The 27,205-nt window shown below is 45.4% G+C and overlaps 1 protein-coding gene across 2 annotated transcripts; it reads right to left on the bottom strand.

Moving 5' to 3' along the window:
• Positions 1-192: 192 nt before the first annotated feature.
• On the bottom strand, positions 193-27,205 carry LOC120543129 (histone H3.v1-like). 2 transcript variants are annotated; one of them, XM_039776011.1, is made up of 6 exons: positions 27,090-27,205; positions 26,696-26,884; positions 16,639-17,070; positions 11,829-11,915; positions 11,291-11,438; positions 193-1,827 (listed from the first exon to the last, which is right to left on the bottom strand). In XM_039776011.1, exons 2-6 carry the CDS (start codon positions 26,853-26,855, stop codon positions 1,800-1,802), a joined length of 855 nt encoding a protein of 284 aa, XP_039631945.1. In that variant the 5' UTR covers positions 26,856-26,884; positions 27,090-27,205; the 3' UTR covers positions 193-1,799. The 2 variants fall into 2 exon arrangements, with proteins under 2 accessions (XP_039631945.1, XP_039631944.1); XM_039776010.1 differs by lacking the exon at positions 193-1,827 and adding an exon at positions 4,525-5,157 and having other exon boundaries at positions 27,090-27,204.

The raw sequence follows: 27,205 nt of genomic DNA, 5'->3' as shown, positions 1-27,205 counted from the left end.
CATGTGACTGCTTTCTTCCTTCTAGGTGCCTTGTTACAAGGGAGGGCCAACTCTGCTTTGATTTTTAGCCACTTTGCCCTATAAGACCACCGTATTTAAGATTATTGGTAATTTGATGGGTGAAATCTTAAGTAAGTACTTGTGTTTAAGCAGACGTGTCTGTGTTTGTGTGTTTGTGATTCCATTCCTAGCCTCTACTGATATGCATCCCCCATACATTCAAAGTCCGAAAATCCAGACTGCTTGACGATTTTGTCAGTGCTGGATTTCTGAATTTTCCAAATTCTTGGGCAGTATTTCAAAAATTCAAATTTAAGGAAGAATAAAAGATTTTTTATTAATGCAGAATGCTTCACTTAATCAAAGTGAGTATATATCTTTTTTTGTTCGTTTCCATGACCTGTGTTGCATCTTTGGTGCCTTTTGTGGATGGCACACTTACTGCTTGCTCTGTGTGTTTCAATGAGACACTAATTTGACTGGCAGATACTTCTGTTGTTTCCTTTAAATACGTTCATATATCATCTTGTTTACGGCTTTGTAATTTTCTTTGAGTGTATTTTGGTCCGTATTGTGTCTGTAGCCAATCACGTGTGGTCATGCTAGGGTATCCCATTAAAAAAAAAAGCCCTAAGAGATTCCAGTTCTTCACAAGGCTGGTTTTATTCTTTATCATATTTTTAACAAACACCCAAAAATCTTATGAAAATGACCGATGTTACAGGGTGACTACATTTGGTCGTTTTTACATCCTCTGAAGTGAATGGCAGACCACTGTTCCACACTTGTGGGTCCGCAACATCAGCAGTGTCTTTGATGAACTCGGAAAAGTCTTAGCAATGCTTTACAACCAGTCGAGGGGAAAACCATTCCTGCTCCTCGTCCTTTGAACTTTTCAGCGAGACTTGCTTTCCCTTTCATTTGAGTCACTCACTTAGTGTCATGCGTGCCAACAGTTCACAAAATTTGTTGACGACTGGATCATTTGTCCATGGTTCTGGTGGTCTCTTGAGCTGTTCAGACACAGGATCTCAAGCCATTTGTCATTCCTGGTACTTTTGTTTTGCTCCTTCTCCTGTGTGCCTGTCATCCAACCAGGAACTATCATGGGTGGGGCACGGGCCATGAATTGCACTGATTGGTTGAGCACAAGCATTGGTGCTGTCTTACAAATCTGTGAGTAGTCTGGAGAGTTATCAGTGAAGATGGAGTGCCGCACTACGCACCACCACACTCATCATAGCCACCTCCCTGCTCCAACACACCGTCCACCGCATCCAAACTATCACTTCAGAGCAATAAGAGGGGGTTGAGGTGCCATACACGGCATCACTCTTCTTCAACTGCTGCATATTTGGCATAATGGTTAGTTACTGTTGTTTGCAGGGAACGCAACCTTCTGTCATACAACAAAAAATCTATCTTATATATAAATGTCTGTTTGTCTGGCTCAAACATGTAATTCAAGCGGAAGTTCTTACTCGATCAGCTGAAGGCGATACAGTGTTGATTCCTCAAATTGATTTATGTCCATCTCAAACTGGAGTGCCTTTCAGATTGAAACAGCGACAGTTTCCTGTAAAGCCAGCCTTTGCAATGACTGTTAATAAGTTGCAGCAGCAAGCATTGTATTGCGTTGGAATCTATTGGCCGGAACCAGTTTTTGGGCATGGACAAAAGTTATAAGTGGCGTTCTCCAGTGTGTCAAAGTAAAAGTAGAAGAATCCTCAATTCAGGGCACGTTGATTAAAGATTGAGACAAGGTTTTGATACGGAATGACATTTACCGTGAAGTTTTTTTAAGGTGTACGACGTCGAATGTAAAGCCTGCAGGGACAATGAAAATAATACCATGAGTGCCTACTTAACTGGGCCAGTGGGACAACAGCAGAGACAGATCCTCATCCCTCGCCCAGAGTAGTTCCTTTCAATTACCTGACATCTCTGCATTTTAGTTTTCTTTTCTGACGATTTCAGTAGTTTTCTAGGAGCCCAGGCTTACACAGCTATTATGTGTGTGTATATGTGTGTGTGTGTGTGTATATATATATATATATATATATATTTATTCATTGCATTCGTAGTCTGAGTCCTGACCTGATTGTATGGGTGGTTACCTACCAGGTAACGCATGGGTTGTGTCTGCCATTCGGTGTATGTATGTTCCAGTATCACTTCTGAACGGGTGGAGCGATTTTCATGAACCTTGGTACACATGTTTCATATTGGTTGACTAAAAATACTGGAGGGTGAAATCAACCATAACCCATCCCTTCAGGGTAGGGTGGAGGTGGTCTTGCGGTCTTGTGTGCATGTTATCATCCAGTTGACACTTGGAACGACCACCAGAGGGCGAAGTGGAGGTGATTGCCAGCATTCTTTATGTCTGAGCGCCATTGCGCCTGCCTGTTGCTTTTGAAATTAAATATAAATTGTCCCTAGTATGTGCTTGGGGTGTGTGTGTGTGTGTGTGTGTCCTGCGGTGGGTTGGCGCCCTGCCCGGGATTGGTTCCTGCCTTACCCTGTGTTAGCTGGGATTGGCTCCAGATTGGCTGTTCCAGAAAGTTCCCCTTACCACTAGAATGTTCTGTTTCTTTTTTTATGCTATTGAGCTTTTTTTTTTTTAAATCTGTTTACTAATCACTTGGCCATTTATTCCACACAAGTGCAGTATGGATATAGTAACGATGTAAATAAAAATGTTCAGAATGTTTCACAACCAAAATTTCACAGGTAAGCAAGAAATCTCCGATGGACAAGAAGAAGCCTTACAGGAGAAACGATTCAATAGACATCAAGTCTTTACATTGGCTTGTAGAACCACCCTAGTTACTCACGCACCCGCAGTGTTGCCCACCAAAAAAAAAATTTGAGAGTTCTCAAAAACACTGCATTCTTAGGGGTCCAGATTTATTTATTTATTTTATTAAATGAGAGGGGTCAGGGTCCTCTGTGTTTTAAAACCGCATCAGTAATTTAGCAACGGGCCGGCTGAAGAGTCCTCATCAGAGTGTTGGAGTTTTGAGAGGAGCAGACCTTTTAGAACAATAAGTTCAGCAATCCCGTTTAGAGATTCTCCACAAGAACAGCAAATCAGGATTTGAAGACCCCTAAAGTCCCACTGTTTACCACACTATGTGGTCACTTATCCCATGCACTGTGCTTCTTTGTGTTAGAAAGTTTTAACACTTGTGTGAAATCCAGCCTTGAGTTTCTAGTTGTGCCCCCAGTTGTTGTTGTTTCTTTTAACAGAAGTTCATCAAACAGCTGGCATCGACGGCAGCCATTCCTTTCGTAGTTTCACACTCTTCAGTCTCGTCACCTCTTCATTTCCTTTGGCTTGAACTGTAAAGGCTCAAGTGCGCCCATCTCTCCTCGTCCCTGCCAACTCCGCAGTCCTCTGATCAGCCTTGTCGTTCTTCTCTGGACTTTCTCTAATGCTGCTGTGTCATTTTTTTCTTTTTTTGTAATACAATAGTTTATTTTTGTAAGGCCCAAAATCACACAAGGAGTGCTGCAATGGGCTTTAACAGGCCCCACCTTTTGACAGACCCCCCACAGGTGTTGACTTTGGTAGGTGGGTCTCAAAGAGAAGGGGGGGGGGTCAATACAATACTCAGAACACAAATCCCCCTCAATACAATATTCCATACATACTCGTGATTTTACCGTATTATTTCCAGTATTTTATAATGTCAGTCATATTAGTTGAATGCGGAAAACTCACCCTATTGGTCCAAGAGATTACAATACGCGAACACCCACCGGAGGGAGGAACCACAGAGCACACGGCCTTTTATTTCAATGTATTGTGCCTACGTGACCACACAGTAATACCCAAACTATTCCAAAGCGATGTTTGCGCTGTGTTGTGTTTTTCGTATCTCACACTCTCTTGCACCTTTAGCGTAAGAGCATCCCTTATCTACAATCAGAAGAAAATATGAAGCTGGTTTTAAATTGAAAAAGTCGTCAAAGTGGCAAAAGAAATTGAATTTTATTGCAGCAGCACAGTTACCAATGTGTCTGAGAAACTGGAGTGAAATTGGAGGAGGCAAGAAGATGCAATAAAATTAAATACATTTAAGTGTCGTATTTTTGAAAGGGCGTACAAGTCGGGGTCTGATTTTATGATCAATTTTTTGGGTTTGAAGACCCGACTTGTATGCAACTGTATATGGAAATAGTAAAGTAAAAATATTACAAGAACAGAGCAGAATTTAACAGTAGATGATATCCCATAATACGATCTGGATTTATTAATATGAAGACCAAACCTGAACACAGTAATAAGGGGTGAGGCCTCACCAGTGTGTCATAGTGCTCAAGTCTAACCCACCCCTCAATTAGTACTTCACACACAAGGGGGCGCTATATAACCTAAACGGTCTTAATGGCTTCTGAGCAGTGAATGTAGATAGTGACCAAGTCCATCATGTCTTGGGGGTCCTTCTAGTAAAGGGTGCCTTTAAAAATCTGCACACGTGACCTATAAAAAAACAAATTCCAGGGAAAATCAGTGAAGATTTTTCAAGCCTCGTTTTATTCCTTAAATTTGCAGTGATGGGTGAAAAGAAAAGAAAAAAAAAACCCGTCTCTTAAATAGTCGCTTTAAGGATTGAAGTGAATGACGCAGACCAGAGGAGATCTCGGCCCACCATACGGTTACTCATTTAGAGCAACATTTTACTCAATTTAAAAATTAAATAAAAAAGACCACCAGACACTGGTGGTCACTGTGCATGAAGTGTCCTCATTAGTAAAGTCCAGTTAAATTACAGCGAGAGGAAAGAGTGGCACATGTCACCCGCCTGCCTTGACTTGCTCTTTGCACGTGTCGCTTCTTCCAGCTCCGTTTCCAGTCCCACCTGCTTGACCCTCACTTGAGCTTCTTTACAGGTTAAGATGGAGCCTCGTTTAGATACACCTGTGATGTGGCAGTGCTGCCCGATAAACTGGCGACTGTTCTGTTGTTCCACCTTTCACTTAAAGCCTGACAGGACATGAGGACAAAGCCGTGACAACTGCCCATCTTTTATGCTCATCCTTCAGAATCTCTCAACGGTGGTGATGCTGGCTTGGCATGTTGGGCACTGGTGGCTCACATCTTTGCATTCCTTCAGGCAGAAGGGGATTAAACAGCACCCTAAAAATCCACTGAAAGAGAAGACCAGATGAGTTTAGACAGCATGGGAGGTGTCGTTATACCAATGGGTACAAAACAAACAGGCTGGCAGAAGAGTGGCATGGAGGAAGAACCAAAGACCACGTATTGAAAAGTGTAAATGCAGAGCTTGCCATGGTCACCGACGTCCTGGTGTTGTTTAACAAAATGGCAATGGCACTTAGCACTGGGGGCCGGGGTGGGCCTTCAACCTGTGCCCAGGCCTGACCCAATGGGTAGAGAAGGCAACCCAGTTGGGGAAAAGCATTTCTTTTACTCATCCCAGCAGAAGAAATGAACAACTTGACACACAGACACTGCGTAGGCGACTCTCACCTAAAGGAGGAAGGAGGGTCTTTGGGACTTGAGCATGGAGTCGGGACCTGCCATCACGGCCCTAAAGGGAGGGAAGTGGTCACCTCTGAGCTAACTAGTAAATCGAGGGCCTCACTTATAAATCTCACATAAGCTCAGCAGCCATTTCTTACGCAGAGGGCAGGATTTATAAAACACAAAATGTGGAAACTGGATTAAAGTTGACCATTGTTGACTTTTATTTTTTAGTGTTGCCATTTTAACGACTGCAGGGGGCCATACACCGAAGTGAGCAGAAAAAAAAAAAATCTCATTTTAGTGAAGCATCAGACACGTTCTGATGTTCTCGAACCAAATAGTGAATTGTCACAAGTAACTGACACGTTCTCACCTTACAGCTCCCTTCAGTGACCGTGTAGCCGTCTATTCTGAGAACACAGCCATCCAATTTCCAACCCGCTGAATCCGAACACAGGGTCATGGGGGTCTGCTGGAGCCAATCCCAGCCAACACAGGGTACAAGGCAGGAACCAATCCTGGGCAGGGTGCTAACCCACCGTAGCCATATGAAAATTTAATTTCTTAATTAACATGGATTCCTTGGATCAATTAGGGAAATGGAATATCGATTCATGAATTGTCATCGGAAGTGAGTGTGCAAAATTTCAAGTCATTTGGACAATAGGAAGTGGGTTAAATATTGATCACAAGATTTGTACCAGACAACAAATGTGTAGTTAAAATACACGTGGTAGTAAAAATAATAATAAAATAAAAAAGGTTCTCCGGCGTGTTGTATGACAGAACGTTGACTCGTTAGGAGGATATCACCAATGCTGGCTAAAGCCCAATGGGTTTTTGGGTTTGTTTGACCCAATGGTGAGGACTCGCTTATAAAGGTAATTTCGACTTCCTGGAGCCGTCGTGTGCTGAACTGGACCATCGTGCAATCTCGGCCCCATTACAGGTTGATTTTTTTTTTTGTTTTTTTTATAATCACTTAGAGACAGAGAGAGAGAAACAGCCCCCCTATATATATATATATATATATTATATATATAATGTTAATACATCTATGCACATTCATCCATTATCCAACCTGCTATATCCTAACCACAGGGTCACGGGGGTCTGCTGGAGCCAATCCCAGCCAACGCAGGGTGCAAGACAGGAAACAAACCCCGGGCAGGGCACACACTAGGGACAATTTAGGATCGCCAATGCACCGCACCTGCATGTCTTTGGACTGTGGGAAGAAACCCACGCAAACACGGGGAGAACATGCAAACTCCATGCAGTCTATGCACAATGTATCTTAAATTTTCTCTGTGTCATTTTTATTTTCTTGTTAAACTCACTTCCCTTGCCAACCCCCCAGCTGGCACTACACACTAGTGTGTGGTTCTGCCACTCGCGTATGGGGATGTGAATGTACAATTTAAACAGACTTTAAATTTTCATGTGCAGTGTTATATTTCCATCAATGCAAAATATAACTGCCCGTGAGTGAATTTCATTTCATTCTCTCTAATAAATAAACCAACTTTTTCGATTGTTTGTCCCTGTGATTTGCTAATTGTCATAGCAAAAGCTATTCTAACGGGAAACTGTAAACGTTTTAATACGAATGGCATATTAAGATCTCCTTTTGTGTCTCAGGTTATCCCCTGAAGATGTACTGCATTGCCTTTTTTGTCATCTGTTAAAGTTTTACATGTTAAATTGTTCGGCCAATTTTCAATACAATTAATCCTGACCTATTGCATAGCCCATCACTCAGACATAAATTACGCAATAATATTACGATACGTCCTTCTTTCAACAGTAATTCGTGCGGTGGAAGACCGGATGGTGTTAATGCTTGTAGATATTCTTCGTGATATTGTAAGTTGATGTTTTCATCTTCCTCGCCATCACCACCAACTGTTTCAGCAGAGTCTATTGATAAGCATTTAACCAATTTGCCGTGTAACCGATCGACAATTTTCACGTTAATTCGTTTGACCTCATCGTTCCACTGTGTTAGGATTGCCTGTGTGCTCAATTATTGTTGTTAACCCTTCGGGATGAAATTCTTCAATAAGATTTGGACACAAGTCTTCTTTTATTGGGAACTTAAAGTGAGGAAAACAAAAAATTATAAGAGCGGAGAGAGTTGAAGCGTGTCTGACAAAAGCATTCACACGAATGAGAGGTGAGAGGACCGCGGCCGTGGGCCTTTCACCGGAAATGGTGGACAGGAGGGCGGGACTTGAAAAAAATCTCATGGACAAAGTCTTATCTCGCGGGACTTCATTCCAAAAAGTCTCTTCAAAAGATCACGTCTCGTCGCAGAATAAAAAAAGTTTCGTCTCCCAAGATTTTTTTAATTAGATTTAATAATAATAATAGAGAGGATATCATATTCAGATATGTTAGAGGGCGGCAAATTGAAAAGTGTCGAATTAAAATTGGGGGGCTTTCTGTCAGCCACGACTTGATCAGGGAGAGACGGCGAACCCCAATTTATTAGCAGACAGGAAAGGGAAGGCCTACAGGACGGTAGTGAGATCAGCTGTGTCATAGGGGCGGGTGACGGTGGCACTGAGCAGAAAGCAGGAGACAGAGCTGGAGGTGGCAGAGTTAAAGATGTCAAGATTGGCATTGGGCGTGATGAGGATCGACAGGATTAGAAAGGAGGATATTAGAGGGTCAGCTCAGGTTTGGAGACAAAGTCAGAGAAGCGAGATTGCGTTGGACAAGTGGACATGGGGGGGTGATTTGCCTTTTTTCCCCCCTCGTCTTAGTACCACCCTGACGGATTAATTGTTGGACGTTTGTTTTGATTAAAGCAGGGGTCGCATTGTCAGCTGTTTATTATGACGTCACTAGCTGTGTCTGTTCTTGGGGACCAAAAAAAAAACGACTCACAGCAGTTTTACTGTACTGTTGAACTTGGAGACGCGTCAGCTCAGTGGGCCGCCACAGGTTAGTCTGACACAGATGCGCAATCGAGTGCAGGGGTAGAGTGGCACCTGCCTCAGGTAAACGTGTGGGAGCTCACTGGGTGAACGTACATCGTGCGCGTACCACAAGGCTGAGTTGGTCTGCTTGGGTTGAACGAAAAGTGACGTGCGGGCCAGCGCCGAAAAGAACTTAAAAGTGCGATCTCTCCAAGCGCAGGACCCACTGGTATAGCATCTTCATCTTCTGTAGGATTCACACCGACTGCCGTGGCTGTGCTTGAGCGTTAGCAGAGCGGATTATATTTATATATATATATATATATATATATATATATATATATATATATATATATATATATATATATATATATATATATATATATATATATATATACACACACACACACAGGTCTTGCGAAGTGAGAAGTGACGTGCAGGCAAGCAGCGAAAAAATGTAAAAAGTACGCATGCGCCATCTAGTGGCCGTGGTTGAGCGCGAGCAGAGAGGACTGCTCTACACACACACACACAGAGAGGTCTTTTCGTTTCTATTTGTCTAATTTTCGTTAAGTTAAACCCTGGACTGTAGAGACCTCCAGAGCTCAACCTGATGCGGGGTGGGGGCCATTTGGGCAATGCCCGGTGGGCCGCGGACTCTGGTCTGGTCATGGGCCGGTCGTTTCATGAAATAAATGTTATGTACTAGTTACTGTTTGACGTTAGAATTAAAATGTATAAACTACTAAACATCATCTGTCCGCTAATGCGATTTCTATAGTCGTATATAATATACCGTATTACGTCATCAAGTTGTTTTAGTTGTCAGTACTCAACGTTGCAGCAAAATATTTGCACAAAAGCGCTTTTTGTCGATTGCTGTTTCGATCTCGCTATATTTCGGTTATCATGTACATTATTGCAAATTATTTTCTCTCATATCTAGTATTTAAATTCTTCGGTACTAATAATTAGTTTAGATTATGTATTATGCATTTTATTCTTCTCTGGTCGTCGGCATGAGTGATAATTAGTGGTTTTCAGCTGCGATTATTAGTATGATTAAATAAAGTTATAAAGCACAGGATAGGAATTTTTCATATGAGGGCGGAACACTTATAGTTTATCGTTAAATTAATGGAACATTTCAATCACGTGAGGTTTTCATTATAACTTATTCCAAATGAGCAGCTACTAGCCTACTGGGTATTTGGACAGGACACTGACATTTGACATGTACTCTAATAACGTGTAAGCCGTGTTACTACATTTTAAATTTTTCATTAAACTTTATTTCTAAGCACGTCATTTTTAAGTTGTGTCTAAACAACTGTGTACAGATTAAGTTTGGCATCAGTTTAGACAAGAGTTCGTATCATAGGCTCATAGCGAGCCGCGTACTCCACACAGATTTTAAGAAAATTACAATGACTAACGGGCTGAATGGGTCACCTCGCTCGCTCGTTGAAGGAGGCTCAGGCCGGTTTGGAGACCTTCACCTGATATTATGTTGGACAATCTTAAATTTGTTGAGCTATATGTCCGCTTCTCGTCTCTTGTTGTCCCAGTGTGCCCCTGTCACCTCACTACTGCCGGGGTCTCTCTCGATTATAAAAAAAAAAAAAATCCTGGAAAGGAAAAGCAGGGCGGCGAGACGTGATCTTCTCTGAAGACACAAACAATATCAAGTAACACCCAGTCGTGTAAAGACACGTAGCACACACAGATCCTGTGCTCTCAGCACACATAACGCGTATAAAGACAATACGTTCTCCATGAAATGTCAACGACTAAGCAAAGAAGAAAGAGCAGCGCGGAGAAAAGAGACTCAAAAGCGCTGGAGAGAAGAAAGGCAGATAAGAGATTATGAAAGCAGAGGAATTTGAAACAAATGATGGCGCGATACACACGCAGAGAAAGGTAACGAATATGAAAGCAGGAAAATTCAAAAGTATTGTAGCGTCCCAGCCAGGGTGAAGCCTTTTTGGTTTTAAGTGACTGTTGGGTCCGATTGAGGGAGGGCGGAGTGCAGAGACTGATAGCGGTAAGGGGGGTGGGGGCTAGAAAGTTGTGTTTGGGGTTACGAAGTCGCCGATTGGTCAAGTAAAACTTATGACACTTTACCACGTCAGTCGCTAGAGCATCAAAAAAAAAAAGAAAAACAGTAAAGATCGCATGAGCGCAAATAAACGGAAATGAATCATCAGGACCAAAAACAGCAGGACAAAGCGAGGTCAGAAATAAAAGACAAAGAGAAGAAAACAAAGTCTTTTCGCCTTCGCATCATTCACTGCACAAAACGTGGATTTACACAATAATGGACCGCACGCTATGAGAATCTGTGGTCCTGCAATAGTTAAAGCAACGACAAGTTGAATTTCAAAGAAAACACAATTCGGTCAGGTGTGTATTGATGATCACGGAGAAGTAACAGGCGACGAGAAAGGTAATGTACAGTGAGACACCAAAGGAGATCTCGATATGCCATTCGTATTGAAACGTTTACAGTTTCCCGTGAGAATAACGTTTGCTTTGACAATTAACAAATCACAGGGGCAAACAATAGAAAAAGTCGGATTATTTATTAGAGAAACGGAAACAATATTCACTCACAGGCAGTTAGTTATACGTTGCTCTGTCACAATGTGTCTCCAAAACCGGAATCAAAATTCAATGCGATCTTGAAGAAAAGGTCATTCCAAATATTGTTTTTAATGAAGCTTTCAAGTAAAAGTGCAAATAATGAAATTGAAACAAGAAAAAAAAAAAAGCTTTTAAAATTGTATATCCGATTAACCAGACACAGCCAGCAGGGGGCAGAGCCCCGTAGTTTCTGTATTTGTAAAATGTGGCGGCCGTCTCAACTCACCCGAACATGGTGATCGCCAGACACAATATCTTGGTGACGCTGCCCACCTCAGACTTGGTCTCGGTGACGATGGACTGCTCACAGGAGGGGCACACGGTCAGACACGGCTGCAGTGGGAACTCTTCGATGTTCAGGATCGGCCGTGGAGCTGTGCAGATGGAGAGAGAAAGAAAGAAAGAGAGATGAGGACCCCGGTGGGCTCTTTGTGCAGATGGTGACAGGAAGGTCTGAGCAAAAGCTCAAAATGTTTAATGGATGGGGTGGGGTGGAAAGAGACCCCCGACAATAGATCTGGGGTGGAATTTCATTTCAAGTGACAGACTTGAGGAAAATTAGATGACACAAGGGTCGTCTTCTGTGCTTTTGGGACTTCTTTCACTGTATACAATAAAATGCCAGCCTGGTTAAAAAGGGGGGGGGTCACCATCCTGTTGGCAGTGCCCGTTGCATGTACCAAAAAAAAAAGAAAAGCAGCACTCTGATGGATTGGGGGCCGACAGTCACCAGTGCCCTTTTAACCAACTCGCTCATCTTTTACCTTGAAATAAAGGTGGTGGAGGTGGGAAGAAGTCGTCACTCAGGTGAGGAAGAACAAAGACCCCGACCTCTTTAACCTTGTAAAGCCCTGTAGGTAAAAGAAAAGACAAAAAGTCGGAATAAGCGTAAGCTTCACTAATGGGATCATCATATTCATAACCGGATACCCAAAAGATTTGAAAATTGTCATTTTGAACCTTCTCGGAGTGCCTCCTGGAGGGGGCAGAAGGACCACCGGCAAGGAGCCAAATATCTAAATTCTGGTCATATTCGCGATCAGCAACCTTGACAAGGCATGAAACGACACCCACAGGCCGGCATTACTTATCCCCACTTTTTTTCAGTTTTGTAAAAGGATTAACTTTGACCCCCGTCTTGGAGGGAGTAGGGAGGTCGGTTGATCATTAAAAAAAAAAAAAAAAATAATAATAATAATAATAATAAATTGTCGCAGCATCACAAAAAACACCTCACTAAAATGGAGAGGAAATGAAATGCGGTTTGATGCTTTATCCACTAGATGGCACTGCTGAGCTTAATAATGTAAGAACGATGGCTGCCCGGCTGGGTTTTTTTTAACCCTTTAAAGCATGGATGACAGTAGGTTTTCATTCTATAAGTAATTACCATTTTTTGCTACTAATTTTCTCTTTAAATTGATTTGCTTGACTTGCTAATCCCTTAACTGTTTTCTTTCATTCGTTAATTAGCAGCCACATAATAATGAGATACAAAACGAGCCAACGCAGGACCAGCTAACTTGTGCCCATCATACAACATCTTTGGCATTGTTCAGACAAATATAAGGCGGTCTTTACATAATGAGCCCAAATTACAAAGAGACATCTGAGACTTGGGAAACTGAAAGAGACACGAGAAGTGCTTAAATCTGCTCTAACAGTGGGGGGACCTCCTGGGGCAAATTTATTAAAGACTAACTGCTCCCTGCAGCTCCACCTGTGTAGTGGTGACACAGGACAAACTTTAAAAGAGGATTAAGAGGAGACATGACTGAAGTGTTTAAAATTATGAAGGGAATGAGTCCAGTGGATCGAGACGGTGACTTTAAAATGAGTTCATCAAGAACACGGGGACACAGTTGGAAGGTTAAGGTTAAATTTCACACAAACATTAGGAAGTTTTTCTTTACACAAAGAACGATAGACGCTTGGAATAAGCGACCAGGTAGTGTGATGGACAGTAAGACTTTAAGGACCTTCAAAAGTCGACTTGATTTTTTCTTGGAAGAAATAAGCGGACTGGACTGGCGAGCTTTGTTTTGCCGAATGGCCTGTTCTCGTCTCGGGTGTTCTAATAGCAAAACGCAACGGAGATTTCTCATAAACTCTCTGGATGTCCACGGTCAGTTATAACAAAGTCCTAGTTCTGAGGCAAACTGCCTGTCCACACTTTTCCCAGACTGCCTCATTCTTTTTCTTCTTCTTCTTGTACAGTACTGTAACACACAAGGAAGATAGTTTGTTGCTTATGGAGTTTGGTCAAGACGCTGCTAGAAGAGAGAAAGGAGTTGATAGCAGCCCAGAAAACTAAAGACGGACAACTTCCACATCCGACCAAGAAGATCCAAATCGACCTGGAGAACCACAACAACCTCAAACTGCGGCTCCTGCTTGCATCTTTTCGGCTCATCGTGATATTAACAAAGACCATCAGCCACACTTTACTGAGGGAGCATCGCACGTAATCGTCAGCACAAACCAAATCAAAATGAACACGAAACGTGAAATCGGCCGGCCTGTGGTGCTCCAGCTTCCTTTGACGACATGTGGTCTTCTGCTGTTAAAGGTTCTCAACTGATTTTTTTTTTTTTTTGTCAGGTGCCTCCTGATGGTGGGGTCTCGGACTGCTTTAAGGATTAGCAGTTCCAAGACTAATAATAATAATACGTTACATTTATACAGTGCTCCTCCTTGTTTGGGTCACGGAGACACCGCTAAAAGAAATAAATAACCGGTAGCCTTCCGCTTCTTTATCCATAAGCCCCCCCTCTCACTCCCCCCGTAGGCGCCCTGAGCCCCCCGTAACGCGCTCTCTCCAACCACAGTATGTTCCCAATTCGGCGGTACGGGTGGTTAGACGGGAGCGAGCGCAGCACTCCCACCCTGTCCCCGACCCCTCAGCACCACACAAGTTCAGATGCAATGGAGCAGTGCCAGTTTTTGTATGGGGGCCGCCGGAGTGCCAATTCTGCCAACCAACCCCCAAGTTTTCCCTGCCGATTGACATCAGACCCTGGATGGTGCAATTGCAGGTTGAGGGTCTTGCTCAGGGACCCACCGGAGTAGAGTCACTTCTGCCGTTTAAGGGCTCTTCGACGCAGATCCTTAGCCGCCGTCAGAGCCATCGCTCCGCAAACAGCACACAGAAACCCAATCAAATATTTAAACCGAGAAAACGTACCATTTAAAAAAAAACAACTAATACGGGCATTTTGAATTGGACGGCAGCAACAAGTCTCAAAAAAGTCGGGCCAGGACCCCGTTTGCCACTCTGTAGCATCCACATCCGGGAACTGAGGAGAGCAGTTGGCGGACTTTTGGGAGAGGAATGTTGTCTCATCCTTGTCTGATGTTGGATTCTAACTGCTCCACAGTCAGGAGGTCTTCTCTGTCGTATTTGTTGGTTTCATGTTTTCAACTGGTGAAAAGTCCGGAGTGCTGGCAGGCCAGTTCAGTGTCCGGACTCTTGCTGTTCTCACAGGTGCGGCATGCAATATGTGAGGCCTTCCCAGAAAAAGACGTCGTCACCTGGATGTGTGCAGATGTTACTCTAAGACTTTATAGACCTTTCAGTATTGCTCGTGCTGGTCCAGATGTGCAAGCTGCCCAATTCATAGCCCCTTAATGCCCCCCCGGCAAATTGTGTTCACAAACCGCCATTTCTGGAAGAGTTCCGGGGCCCAAGAATCAGACCCGTTTTTAATGCCGTGCAGCCCGAGTGTTAGAGAGATATTAATTATAAAGAGACACGGATCACATTAAAAGGTGCACCTCCCAGCAGGCACGAGAGTGTCTATTATGGGATGTTAAAAAAGCGAAGAAGGTGCACGAGTGCCGCAATAGTCAATTCCGCATTTGTTTGATATAAGTAAGAGTCCGCAGTGTACCGAGTTAAGAGAAGTGTGCGTTGATGACCAGAGGTGGGTTCGTTTGCATATAACTTGTATTTTATGTTTTTTTTATATGTTAAGATGTAAAGTCGTTTACATGTACTGATTACGTTATTGATTTGGATTCTATACTGCCGGTAAGCTAGTGCTTAATTTCAGTAATACTGCCATCTAGTGGACTTTGGGTACTTTATCAATAAGTTTTAGGTATTCTTTTTTATTGTAGACCACACATACAAATCCACCTATACCTATTCGAGTACAGGTGTATATCTCCAAATAAATGAGTTCAATTTCAATCTAAGCTGCTGTGTGGAATTCTCTGCATCATTTGCCAGTGTCCTGATCGACACTCCGGAGTGAACACAATAAGTCCTGAACATACTAAAGATAAAGTGGTCCTTTGTTACACCGAGAGTCTGAAGATTACAGAAATCCAGTACTGATCTGTTCGCTCCTATCCTGTGCGCACTGAGATTTCATCAGATTCTCAAATCATTTGGTGATATTGATGATGATGATGAGATATTCAAAGTCCTCTCAATTTTACATCGAGGAACATTACTCTCAAACTAGCTGTGTAAGCCCCGGGGTCCTAGAAACTACTGAAACTGTCAGGAAAAAAAAACCAAAACGAAATGTCAGGTCATTGAAAGGAGCTCCTCTGGTCGTCTCTCTCTCTCCTAGGAGGTTCCGTTTTACCGACGTACTCGCCTCTCTTGTGTATTAGCGGCGGGATACCGTTTTGCCGATTTAAGCGGCCAAGCGACTTGGTCTTTCTTTGGATGTTCATAGTACTAGGGTGTTGTACCGTGTTAGCCATGAATGTGGAGAAAAGCCAGGCAAAATGACACCTTTTACTGGCTAACTAAAAAGATTACAATATGTAAGCTTTCGAGGCAACTCTGGCCCCAAGTTGTAAACATCTTGCCTGAAGGGGCCTGAGTCGCCTCGAAAATTTAGATGTTTAGGTTTGCTGACGTGTTGGCCGCGCTTGAGTTATTAGCGGCTAAGCGAGTTGTGTGTTTTCTCGGAGGCGGAGCCCTCACCCCGACTCCACCTCTCACTTTCGGGCCGGATACACACACGCGCACATGCACGAACGTGTAAGCGCAAGCGCAGTTGGTGAACCTCTGCCCGTTTTTACTTCCGAGAGACTCTCGGACTCTTTAAGATGCCCTTTTTGATACCCAATCATGTTGCTGGTTCACCAAATTAGTTCCAAGATGTTCCTCCAGCCGTTTTTTCTTTTTACTGCCACTTACTCTTCCAGCCATTTGTTGCCCCCGTCCCAACTTTTTCTAGACGTGTTGCTGCCATTAAAATTCAAAACGAGTGAATATATTTTTTTATGAAAGAATAAAATGTCTCACTTTCCACATTTGACGCGTTTTCCGTGCCCTGCTGTGGAATTTGTGAGATTTGCAAATCATTGTGTGAAATGTAAATAAAAACGGAAAGCAGCGTCCCATTTTTTTCTAAATTGGGGTTGAATTTATGAAACGTGTTTCCTCCTTACAACAAAATCCAAATTCCCAATGCAGCTGTACTGAAAAGAAAAAGAGGAGAAAAAATAGAGAAAGAAAAAAAGAAAAGAGATGGGGTGAAAAGAGAGTGAGGGAAAAAAGAAAGAAAAAAGGAAGGTAGAATAAGAAAACAGAACGCCACTCGTGTCACCCACCTGAGTTGGCCTTGCTGTGCTGCAGGAGTTGCTCTTCTATCTTAGCGACACGTGAACTGCATACACCCGAGGCGATGGTGCCATCTGTTGGCTCGGTGAGCTGCTCGTCTATCTCAGCGATACCCGAGATGTGTTCCTCAGCTGGCATCGGGGTGTCCAGCTCCTCGATCAGTTGCTCCTCCGGCTCGGCTCTATCTGAAGGACACCTTACTGACATCTGCTCCGTTACCTGTTGGTGTTGCTGCTGCTCCTCCTCCTCTTCCTCCTCCATCTTGGCTGCATTGGTATTGCTCTTCTCCAGTACTGCCATGCCATCCATCTCCTCCTTTTCTTCTTCATCTTCCTCCTCCGCCTCTATCGGTTTTATATTTCTCAATGCCTCCTCCCCGATGGGATCAAGCTCGCTGTCGTCCAAGTCGTCCTCATCCAGATCTGTCCAGGACAATAAGGGCGAGAGTCAAACTGGCAGCCGCTTACCTTAACATATTGCAGTTTTACAAATGGGCAGCACTCCCTGTGGCTGGACAGATAAAGGACTCTTCCTCGGCATCACGCTTTGTGATCTGCATTGACCTCTTTATACCTCCCATAAAAACTGGCTGCCAATTTAGCACTGGCATGCTGGGCACTGTCTGACACCCCTGGTTTAGAGGGATTATTTTTTTTTCTGGTGCATTATGGGGCGGTAAGCCCGGCCCCAGCTGCATATGTGATGCCAGTCCACTACGGGGCACACTCACTCATACCAGGACAGTCAACTTTCAATTTCCCCCCAATTTGGAGCGGATAGATGCTGTAGCAGTTTTTGTCCCCAAGGTGCAGTTTGGCTTTTTATAGAAGCTCAATAAATAAAATTAGATTACCGTATTTACTCGTGTACCACGCACCCTCGTGTAAGATGCGCATCCTAATTTTTACAAAGAAAATCGCGAAAATCGTTTTGCCCCGCGTACGACGCGCGTTGTGATCGTATAGTAAGCGTTTAGTGAGAGAGAGAGCTAGTGCGCATGCGAGCGAGCGAGAGAGAGCGCGAGTGCGCGAGCAAGAAAGAGAGAGAGAGAGAGCAAGAGAGCGAGCGAGAGAGAACGAGGGTGCGCATGCGAGCGATAGAGCGAGCCCAAGCAGAAGTAGTAAACTTCTATGACGCGCACCTGATTTTCTAATGCAAATTTTTGGCGCGTGGTTTAGGAGTAAATACGGTATGATAAACACGGCCACCCACCCCCAATTACACCCCAGAATGACTAAAGAGAAAGAAAACAAACTAAAAATGGAGGTAGGAAGAAAGTGTAACCACCACTTGAGCACCTCTTCCTGGACCGAAGGAGGATAAACTCAGGCCACCGCATTCGCCGAGTGCTTCACTTCCTGGGCAGCAGACAGCTAAAGGATGTACAGATTGGGGATGAGAATTTGAACCCCTGATGAATTTGTACGTTTGCTCGCTTACAAACAAATGAACCGACTCGAATGTTTATGGAGGGAGGGAGAGAGAAAGTAGTAAGGGCGACATCTGGACAGAGGAAGGAGGAAAAGGAAACCTGGTGGTGGAATGAGGAAGTACAGGCGGGTATACAGAGAAAAGAGGATGGCGAAGAAGTAGGATAGTCAGAGAGATGCAGAAAGTAGACAAGGAGATAAGGCGCAAGGTGAAGAGAGAGGTGGCGAAGGCTAAAGAAAAGGCGTGTGATGAGTTGTAGGAGAGGTTGGACACTAAGGAAGGAGAAAAGGACCGGTGGGCTACAACGAGGGGCCGAGCTGGGAAAGATGAGCAGCAGGTTAGGGTGATAAAGATGGAAACGTACTCACAAGCCAGGAGAGTGTGTGGAGCAGATGGAAAGAGGACTTTGAGAGGCTGATGAATGAAGAGAACAAGAGAGAGAAGAGGAGGTTGGATGATGTGGAGCTAGTGAATCAGACTTAGCAAGAAGGAAGTAAGCACAGCAATGAAGAGGATGAAAGATGGAAAGGCCGTTGGTCCAGATGACATACCTGTGGAAGCATGGAGGTGTTTAGGAGAGACAGCAGTGGAGTTTTTAACCAGATTGTTTAATGGAATCTTGGAAAGTGAGAGGGGTGGAGAAGAAGTGTACTGGTGGGCCGACATTTAAGAATAAGGGGGGTGTGCAGGACTGCAGTAACTACAGGGGGATAAAACTGATGAGCCACAAAAATCCAGAAAAGACATTACATCAAAGTTAGAAATTGATTTGCATGTCATTGAGAGAAATTAGGATTGGATCCCCTACAACCTGGCCAGAATCCTGGCACTCTCAGTTTAGCGATTACAACCAACCAACCAATCACAGATCCTCTCGATCTCCACTCATGAGGTGTATGAAGCCCACCTGTCCACAGAATCCATTTCTTCCATTCAAGCCTCTCCACCATGATGGGCAACACCAGAGAGCTGTCAAAGGACATCAGGGACAAGGCCTTTGGGCTACAAGACCATCAGCAAGAAGCTTGGTGAGAAAGTGACAACAACTGTTCGTGCAATTACTCGGAAATAGAAAATGGCCATCAAATCACCCTCGGTCTGGAGCGAACATGCAAGATCTCAGCTCATTTGGTGAGCAGAAAACAAACCCCAGAGTGTGAGGTGTCCACCTCCCTGCTTGACTGTGGAGATGGTGGTCTTAGGGTCATACTCAGCATTTCTCTCCCTCCAAACACGGCAGGTCGAGTTGATGCCAGAGGGCTCGATTTGGGTTTTCATCTGACCGCAGCATTTTCTCCCAAGCCTTCTCTGAATCATTTAAGACGGACCTGTGCAGTACCTGTGCCTTCTTGAACAGATGTCAGTCCCTGCTGGCGTAGCGCGTTACCAGTGGTGTTCTTGTTGACTGCCTTCAGATCATTAACAGGCTCCTCTCATGAAGTTTTGGGATGATCCTCACCAGCCCATGAGGCAAGTCCTCCAGAGCTACAGACTGTGGGCGACTGAGGGTGCGATTATTCACAAATGGAAGAAACATTAAACGACCAACAGTTGTCACCAAGCTTCTTGCCGATGGTCTTGTAGCCCAATCCCCCCCCGGCCTTGTCCCGGACATCCTTTGACATCTCTTTGGTGTTGTCCACATGTTAAGTACTGTTGCCTGATTTTAACTTCTTGCTGTGTCTTTTATTTTTCTATTCCTCATCATGTAAAGCGCTTTGAGCTACTGTGTGTATGAAAATGTGCCGTAGAAATAAATGTTGTTGTTGTCTTTTCTGGATTTGTCGTCGATTTGCCGTCTCTCTCCGTTAAAATGAGACCAGCATCAAAATTAGAGACAAAGTTTTCTCACTTTTCTCAGCAGGGGAATTAAAATAATGAAATTAAGTATTTGATCTTATTTTAATTATTTCCCCCGGGCAGCACGGTGGCGCAGTGGGTAGCGCTGCTGCCTCGCAGTTAGGAGACCCGTCTGGGTTCACTTCCCGGGTCGTCCCTGTGTGGAGTTTGCATGTTCTCCCCGTGTCTGAGTGGGTTTCCTCGCACAGTCCAAAGACATGCAGGTCAGGAGCTTGGTGTGTGTGCCCTGCAGTGGGGTTTGCTCCTGCCTTGTGCCCTGTGCTGGCTGGGATTGGCTCCAGCAGACCCCCATGACTGCCGGACTATACAGTGCAAGTGTTTTCATCATGTAGTGTCTGTGTTTTGTTTCATGTGTTGTATCATACACTCACCTAAAGGATTATTAGGACCACCATACTAATACGGTGTTTGACCCCCTTTCGCCTTCAGAACTGCCTTAATTCTACGTGGCATTGATTCAACAAGGTGCTGAAAGCATTCTTTAGAAATGTTGGCCCATATTGATAGGATAGCATCTTGCAGTTGATGGAGATTTGTGGGATGCACATCCAGGGCACGAAGCTCCCGTTCCACCACATCCCAAAGATGCTCTATTGGGTTGAGATCTGGTGACTGTGGGGGCCATTTTAGTACAGTGAACTCATTGTCATGTTCAAGAAACCAATTTGAAATGATTCAAGCTTTGTGACATGGTGCATTATCCTGCTGGAAGTAGCCATCAGAGGATGGGTACATGGTGGTCATGAAGGGATGGACATGGTCAGAAACAATGCTCAGGTAGCCCGTGGCATTTAAACGATGCCCAATTGGCACTAAGGGGCCTAAAGTGTGCCAAGAAAACATCCCTCACACCATTACACCACCACCACCAGCCTGCACAGTGGTAACAAGGCATGATGGATCCATGTTCTCATTCTGTTTACTCACCATTTGAATGTCTCAACAGAAATCGAGACTCATCAGACCAGGCAACATTTTTCCAGTCTTCAACTGTCCAATTTTGGTGAGCTTGTGCAAATTGTAGCCTCTTTTTCCTATTTGTAGTGGAGATGAGTGGTACCCGTGGGGTCTTCTGCTGTTGTAGCCCATCCGCCTCAAGGTTGTGCGTGTTGTGGCTTCACAAATGCTTTGCTGCATACCTCGGTTGTAACGAGTGGTTATTTCAGTCAAAGTTGCTCTTCTATCAGCTTGAATCAGTCGGCCCATTCATTCTCCTCTGACCTCTAGCATCAACAAGGCATTTTTTGCCCACAGGACTGCCGCATACTGGATGTTTTTCCCTTTTCACACCATTCTTTGTAAACCCTAGAAATGGTTGTGTGTGAAAATCCCAGTAACTGAGCAGATTGTGAAATACTCAGACCGGCCCGTCTGGCACCAACAACCATGCCACGCTCCAAATTGCTTAAATCACCTTTCTTTGCCATTCTGACATTCAGTTTGGAGTTCAGGAGATTGTCTTGACCAGGACCACACCCCTAAATGCATTGAAGCAACTGCCATGTGATTGGTTGATTAGATAATTATATTCATGAGAAATTGAACAGGTGTTCTTAATAATCCGCTAGGTGAGTGTAAATTGTATGCATTGCATTAAGTGTTTCATTATAAAGTGTGTGTGTGTTTTGCTATACGTGTTTTTAATTATATATTTAATACTGTATACGTTTTGTGTGTTTTATTACTTCTTGTTTGCGTTTTGCTATATAGTGCATGCGTTTTCATTATATAGTTTTATAGCATCATATGTTTTGTTTCATAGTTGGCACGGTGGCGCAGTGGGTAGCGCTGCTGCCCCGCAGTTAGGAGAGGGTACTCCAGTTTCCTCCCACTGTCCAAAGACATGCAGGTCAGGTGCATCGCTGATCCTAAATTGGGTTTGTGTGCCCCCTGCGGTGTGCTGGCGCCCTGCCCGGGGGGTTTGTTTCCTGCCTTGTGCCCTGTGTTGGCTGGGATTGGCTCCAGCCGCCCCCAGTGACCCTGTAGTTAAGATATAGCGGGTTGGAAAATGACTGCCTGCCTGCCTGGCTTATTTCCCCCCCCCCTGTACGTGTCTCCCAACGGCAGGACGTTTTGTAAATGGACACCGGAGATTTTTCAGTTAAGAGAAAATTTAATAAGCAGGGCAAGCTTACCTCCAACTCTGCCAGGGCTGATGTCAACTTTTGTCAAAAGGGGGAGTTGACGACGGTGATCGACTGTGAACTGCGACAAAACCAACGGTTTTAGTTGGACTCTCGTTGATTAATTGGTTTTGACCGCGACTTCCTGTACACACGCGAGTAGCAAGGCACAAACGACGGCAAAAATGGCCCCCGACATCTGGCGAGAGATCAAAGCGAATGTGTAAAGCAAATCTCTCCGTGGACGACGTGTTGCCCGTTATCTCTGAACTGGACTAGGACTTGTCGGATTTTCATACAAGTGATCGAAAGCGAATGTGAGGTTCCAGCTTCAGCCGACTGGTCGCCAGCTAATCGTGGCGCGGACAAGGCTCGCCAGGGAGGACTGCCACGTAATGAGATGAGGTAGAAGCCAGATTGTAATGCACTGCGACCGGGACGACTGCTGCTGCTGCTGTACCAGCCACGTGAAGACAGCCTGGCAGCACGCCTGCCTCACATTCTTGGCAAGCAACAGACGTTTGATGTCGATTTCTGTGTGAAGCCACTGCTTTCCAGTAACAGCCCTCAAAGAGTTAATGATGGAGGGGGGTCTCCTGCTGATTGGCACATCCCAGCGAGAACTTCACTGGACTCTACATACGGGACAATAAAGGGGGGCTTTCTGTTAAAGCCAATTGGCCGTTGCGGTTCTCCTTCTGCAGGACGGCAGAACAGACGGCCGTGTAACCCACCCGGGGTGGACACGTGGTGGACCCTGACCGTACTGCTAAGCAGGGACACCCCCGTAACGCCAAGAGCAACCGTCCACTTCCATTACATGGAATAACTGCGGACACCTCTGACCACCTCCACGAAGGTCTACAAGAAGTCCGCACCGTCTGTCAACATTGGGAACAGCAAGATGCTCAGCTCAGAGATCGAGTCCACGGCCAGACGTTCTGGGCCTATAAGAAGGTCCTCAAGCCCTTCAAGGTTTTCTCCTTTTAGTGGAACAGAACATTGAATGCCAGTGGATGTAAATTTGGCATTTGTGACCGTGAGCAACAGAAAAAAAATGTCCAAGTGAAAACAGATCTCTCGGCAAAATGGTCTGAATGAGCGGCGATATTGTCATCGTCACTGGCGCAGCCGGCAGGTTTTAGGATTTTACAATACAATACTATTTATTATTTGTATAGCAGCCCAAAATCACACAGGAAGTGCCGCAATGGGCTTTAACAGGCCCTGCCTCTCGACAGCCCCCCAGCCTCGACTCTCTGAGAAGACAAAGAAAAAAAATGGAAGAAACGTCAGGAAAGGCAGTTCAAAGAGAGACCCCTTACCAGGCATACTGGGCGTGCAGTGGGTGTCAAAAAGAAAAGGGGGGTCAATACAAGACAAGACAATACACAAAAAAACTAACATTTTAGAATCATGGAGCAGAATTTAACAGTAGAGGACATCAGAGAAGAAGATTTGGGGAGACCTCAGCCATCAAGCTGCCTCCCCCATTTGGCCATTCCACAGCTGAAACAGAGCTGGGCCAGCCAATCCGATGAAAGGACCCCTCTTTCCCATGATTCCTCCGATCCTCCATAATTAGTTCAATGGGCTGGCACCCTGCCCGGGGTTTGTTTCCTGCCTTGCGTCCTGTGCTGGCTGGGATTGGCTCCAGCAGACCCTCTAGTTAGGATATAGCGGGTTGGATAGTTCAATGGAGGTCAGCCGTCTGGGGTTTCATGTGCCGTATCTACAGGCGGAGAAGTCGAGACTTGATTTTACAGTAGAATTTCTGGTATTTTATAATGTTGGTTGTAGAAGTCGAATGTAGAAAACTAAAGCTATCGGTCCAAGAGATTACGATAAGCTAATGCCCACCTGAGAGAGGATGTGGCAATGCGCCATATCAGCGTGTGCCCCTAACCTCCCTCTCGCTCTCTGTTGTGCCTACGTGACCACACGGTGATACCTGAACTGTTCTGAAGCGACGTTTGCACTGTTTAGTGTCTCTCACACACTCGTTGGTACCCCTTTATCGTAAGAGCATCCAGAAGAAAATAAGAAGCCCGTTTTAAAGTAAACGTCGTTGAAGTGGCAAAAGAAATGGGCAACTGCGCTGCTGCCACAAAATCCAATGTGTCTGAGAAACTGATGTGAGATTGGAGGAGGCGAGAAGTCACAAGCGTCACATTTTTGAACAGGCGCACAAGTCAGGGTCGGATTTTATGATCGATTTTTCAGGTTTCAAGACCCGACTAATACGCGAGTAATACGGTAATAGTAAAGTAAAAATATTACAACTACAAAGCAGAATTAAACAGTAGATGATATCACATAACTGCGGTGGGTTGGCGCCCTGCCCAGGATTGGTTCCTGCCTTGTGCCCTGTGTTGGCTGGGATTGGCTCCAGCAGACCCCCGTGACCCTGTGTTCGGATTCAACAGGTTGGAAAATGGATGGATGGATGATATCACATAAATAGGCAGCACGGTGGCGCATTGTGTAGCGCTGCTGCCTCGCGGTTCGCTTTCGGGGTCCTCCCTGTGTGGAGTTTGCATGTTCTCCCCGTGTCTGCGTGGCTTTCCTCCCACAGTCCAAAGACATGCAGGTCAGGTGCATTGGCGATCCTAAATTGTCCCTCGTGTGTGCTTGGGGTGTGTGTGTGTGTGCGCCCTGCCCATGGCTTGTATCCTGCCTTGCGCCCTGTGTTGGCTGGCATTGCCTCCAGCAGACCCCCCGTGACCCTGTGTTCGGTTCGATTTGGATTTATTAATATGAAGACCAAAACTAAACACAGTACTAGCGGTGAGGCTTCACCAGTGTGTTACAGTGCTTAAGTATAACTCATTTGTACTTCACACACAAGGGGGCGCTATATAACCTAAACCGTTTGTCAGCCATCTAAATGGCTTCTGAGCAGTGAATGTAGATAGTGAGCAAGTCCATCATGCCTTGGGGGTCCTTATTGTAAAGAGTCAAGTTGGGGAGCATTCACTGGTACAACACGTTGGCACACCCGCTACACGACGAAACAACTCAGGATCCCGGTTGGCATCCCCCCAGACAGACACACGGTCCAGACCCTCTATCAGCCGCAGCCAGGTGTTACGTGGGCGACCCCTTGGCCTGGTCCAGCCACTCGGGTCCTCAAAAGTAAGGCAGCTCGGGTAATCGTGCCACGTGGCTGTAGTGCCGTAACAGACGCTCCCTCACAATGCCGGTCACGTGCCTCATTCGGGACTCCATGAGCAACACAAAGTCAAACCAACGGGACTCAAGGGTTCTCCGAAGAGACGCACATGAAGGAGTCCAGTCTTCGTCTCAGGTCACTGGATGGCGTCCATGTCTCTTAAACATATAGCAAGACAGGAAGCACCAGGAATCTAAAGACTTGGACCTTCGTCCTTTTGCTGATATCGGGACCACCACACACCCCTTCAAAGTGACCTCATGACCCCCATGCCCTCCCAATCCGTCTACTGACTTCATAGGAAGTGTCACCAGAGACATGAATGTCACTGCTGAGGTAAGTAAACTTCGATGAGGTCGACACTCTCTCCACAGACAGAGACACTGCTGATGGCTGTGCCCACGAGGTCATTAAAGGCCTGATCTTTGGTTTTTATCAAGACCCTCACTCAGACTCTCGAGACCCCTGATCAGAGCATCCATTGACTCTACGAAGATCACAGCGTCATCAGCAAAGTCAAGATCCATGAATCTTCCTTCACCAACAGATGCCCCACAGCTGCTGGACCCCACGACTCTGCCCAATGCCCAGTCCATGTGATCACTGAAGAGTAGGAGCAGAACACACCACTGACGGACCCCCAGAATCAGGTCCTGCCTCCACTCTGCACAGCACTCACAGTACCAGTGTACATGCCGGCCATGATATCCCGATATGGGGATCCCGTGAACCCTCAGGATGTCCCACAGGGCAGCTCGATCAACTGAGTCAAACGCTTTGCAAAAATTGACAAAGGCTGCAAAGAAACTCCGCCGATATTTGTGTTTGCGCTTCATGAGAACCCTCGGTGCCAGGATGCGGTCAATGGTAGACTTCTTAGGCGTAAAACCAGACAGTTCTGGTCGCCGGTATGTGAGCAAGTGATCACGGATAAAATTGAGGACGACCCTAGCAAGGACCTTACCTGGCACCGAGAGCAGTGCTATCCCCCTGCAGTCCCCCCAATCCGGGCGATCACCCTTCCCTTTCACCACAAGTCCCATTTGCCACTCAGTTGGGATGATGCCCGTCTCCCGAATGGAAGCAAAGATTGCTTGCAATGCCAGCCTTACCACCAGCCTGGAGAAGTTCACCCCAGGATACCACAGATCCCTGCAGCCTTCCCGAATAGGTTGGCTCACCACCTGTGCCATCTCAGCGAGACTGGGGGGTTCACAGACCCAGAGATATCCAACGTCCTAACCGGAGGACATTGTAAAGAGTATTAATAAGCCTTTAAAAATCTGCACACGTGACCTATTATAGGACCCCCAACCCTCCCAAATAGTTGCTGTTAGGACTCCCAAGAGGTCCGAGCAGGGGGGCCGTTCCCAAAACGGCAGGGAAATGGAGACGTGGCAGCCGGTAGAATAAACCTGGTTTTAAAATAAGACTAAAAACAAAGGACAAAGCTGCCCATACCTCCAAGCTGGGGCAGCAGCTCCCCCGTTGAGCTGGCGGATGTGCGCTTGAGGTTCTGCCGCGTCTTCAGCAGGTCCTCTTTGCGTATCGGACTGTGCATCTTGACCCCACGGCGAGTCGGTCTCACCTCAGTCTGCTCCTGCGGAGTCAAAGTGGACATCTTGTTCAAGGCGTCGGGGTCTCCAAGCACTGTGAGGGGTGGGGAACAAAAAAGAGCAAAATGACATCAACATGGAAGAGCCAGCTTGGCACCCCAGAGCCGAGAACCTGCGTATGTACACAGAGCACAGGGCAGGACTGGAGGACCCCCAGCACACAGACTCAGAGTCAGAGAGTCAAACTCTAGCACAGAACATACACAATTCAAATTAAAAAAACCAAAGAAATACTTCACCTGGTCAGCAGTGAAATGGATCTTGGTGGCCTGAGGGGGAAAACTTCCATGAAAAGAGCAGGATTCTTCACCGCTCAGCGTCCGTGTCGAAACAGACGACGATTGTGTCCACAAGT

The sequence above is a fragment of the Polypterus senegalus genome, chromosome 13, assembly GCF_016835505.1.
Source record: "Polypterus senegalus isolate Bchr_013 chromosome 13, ASM1683550v1, whole genome shotgun sequence".
Classification (NCBI taxonomy): Eukaryota; Metazoa; Chordata; class Cladistia; order Polypteriformes; family Polypteridae; genus Polypterus; species Polypterus senegalus.
Note: the sequence above shows the minus strand (reverse complement) of the source record. Positions and strands in the feature narration are given on the sequence as shown.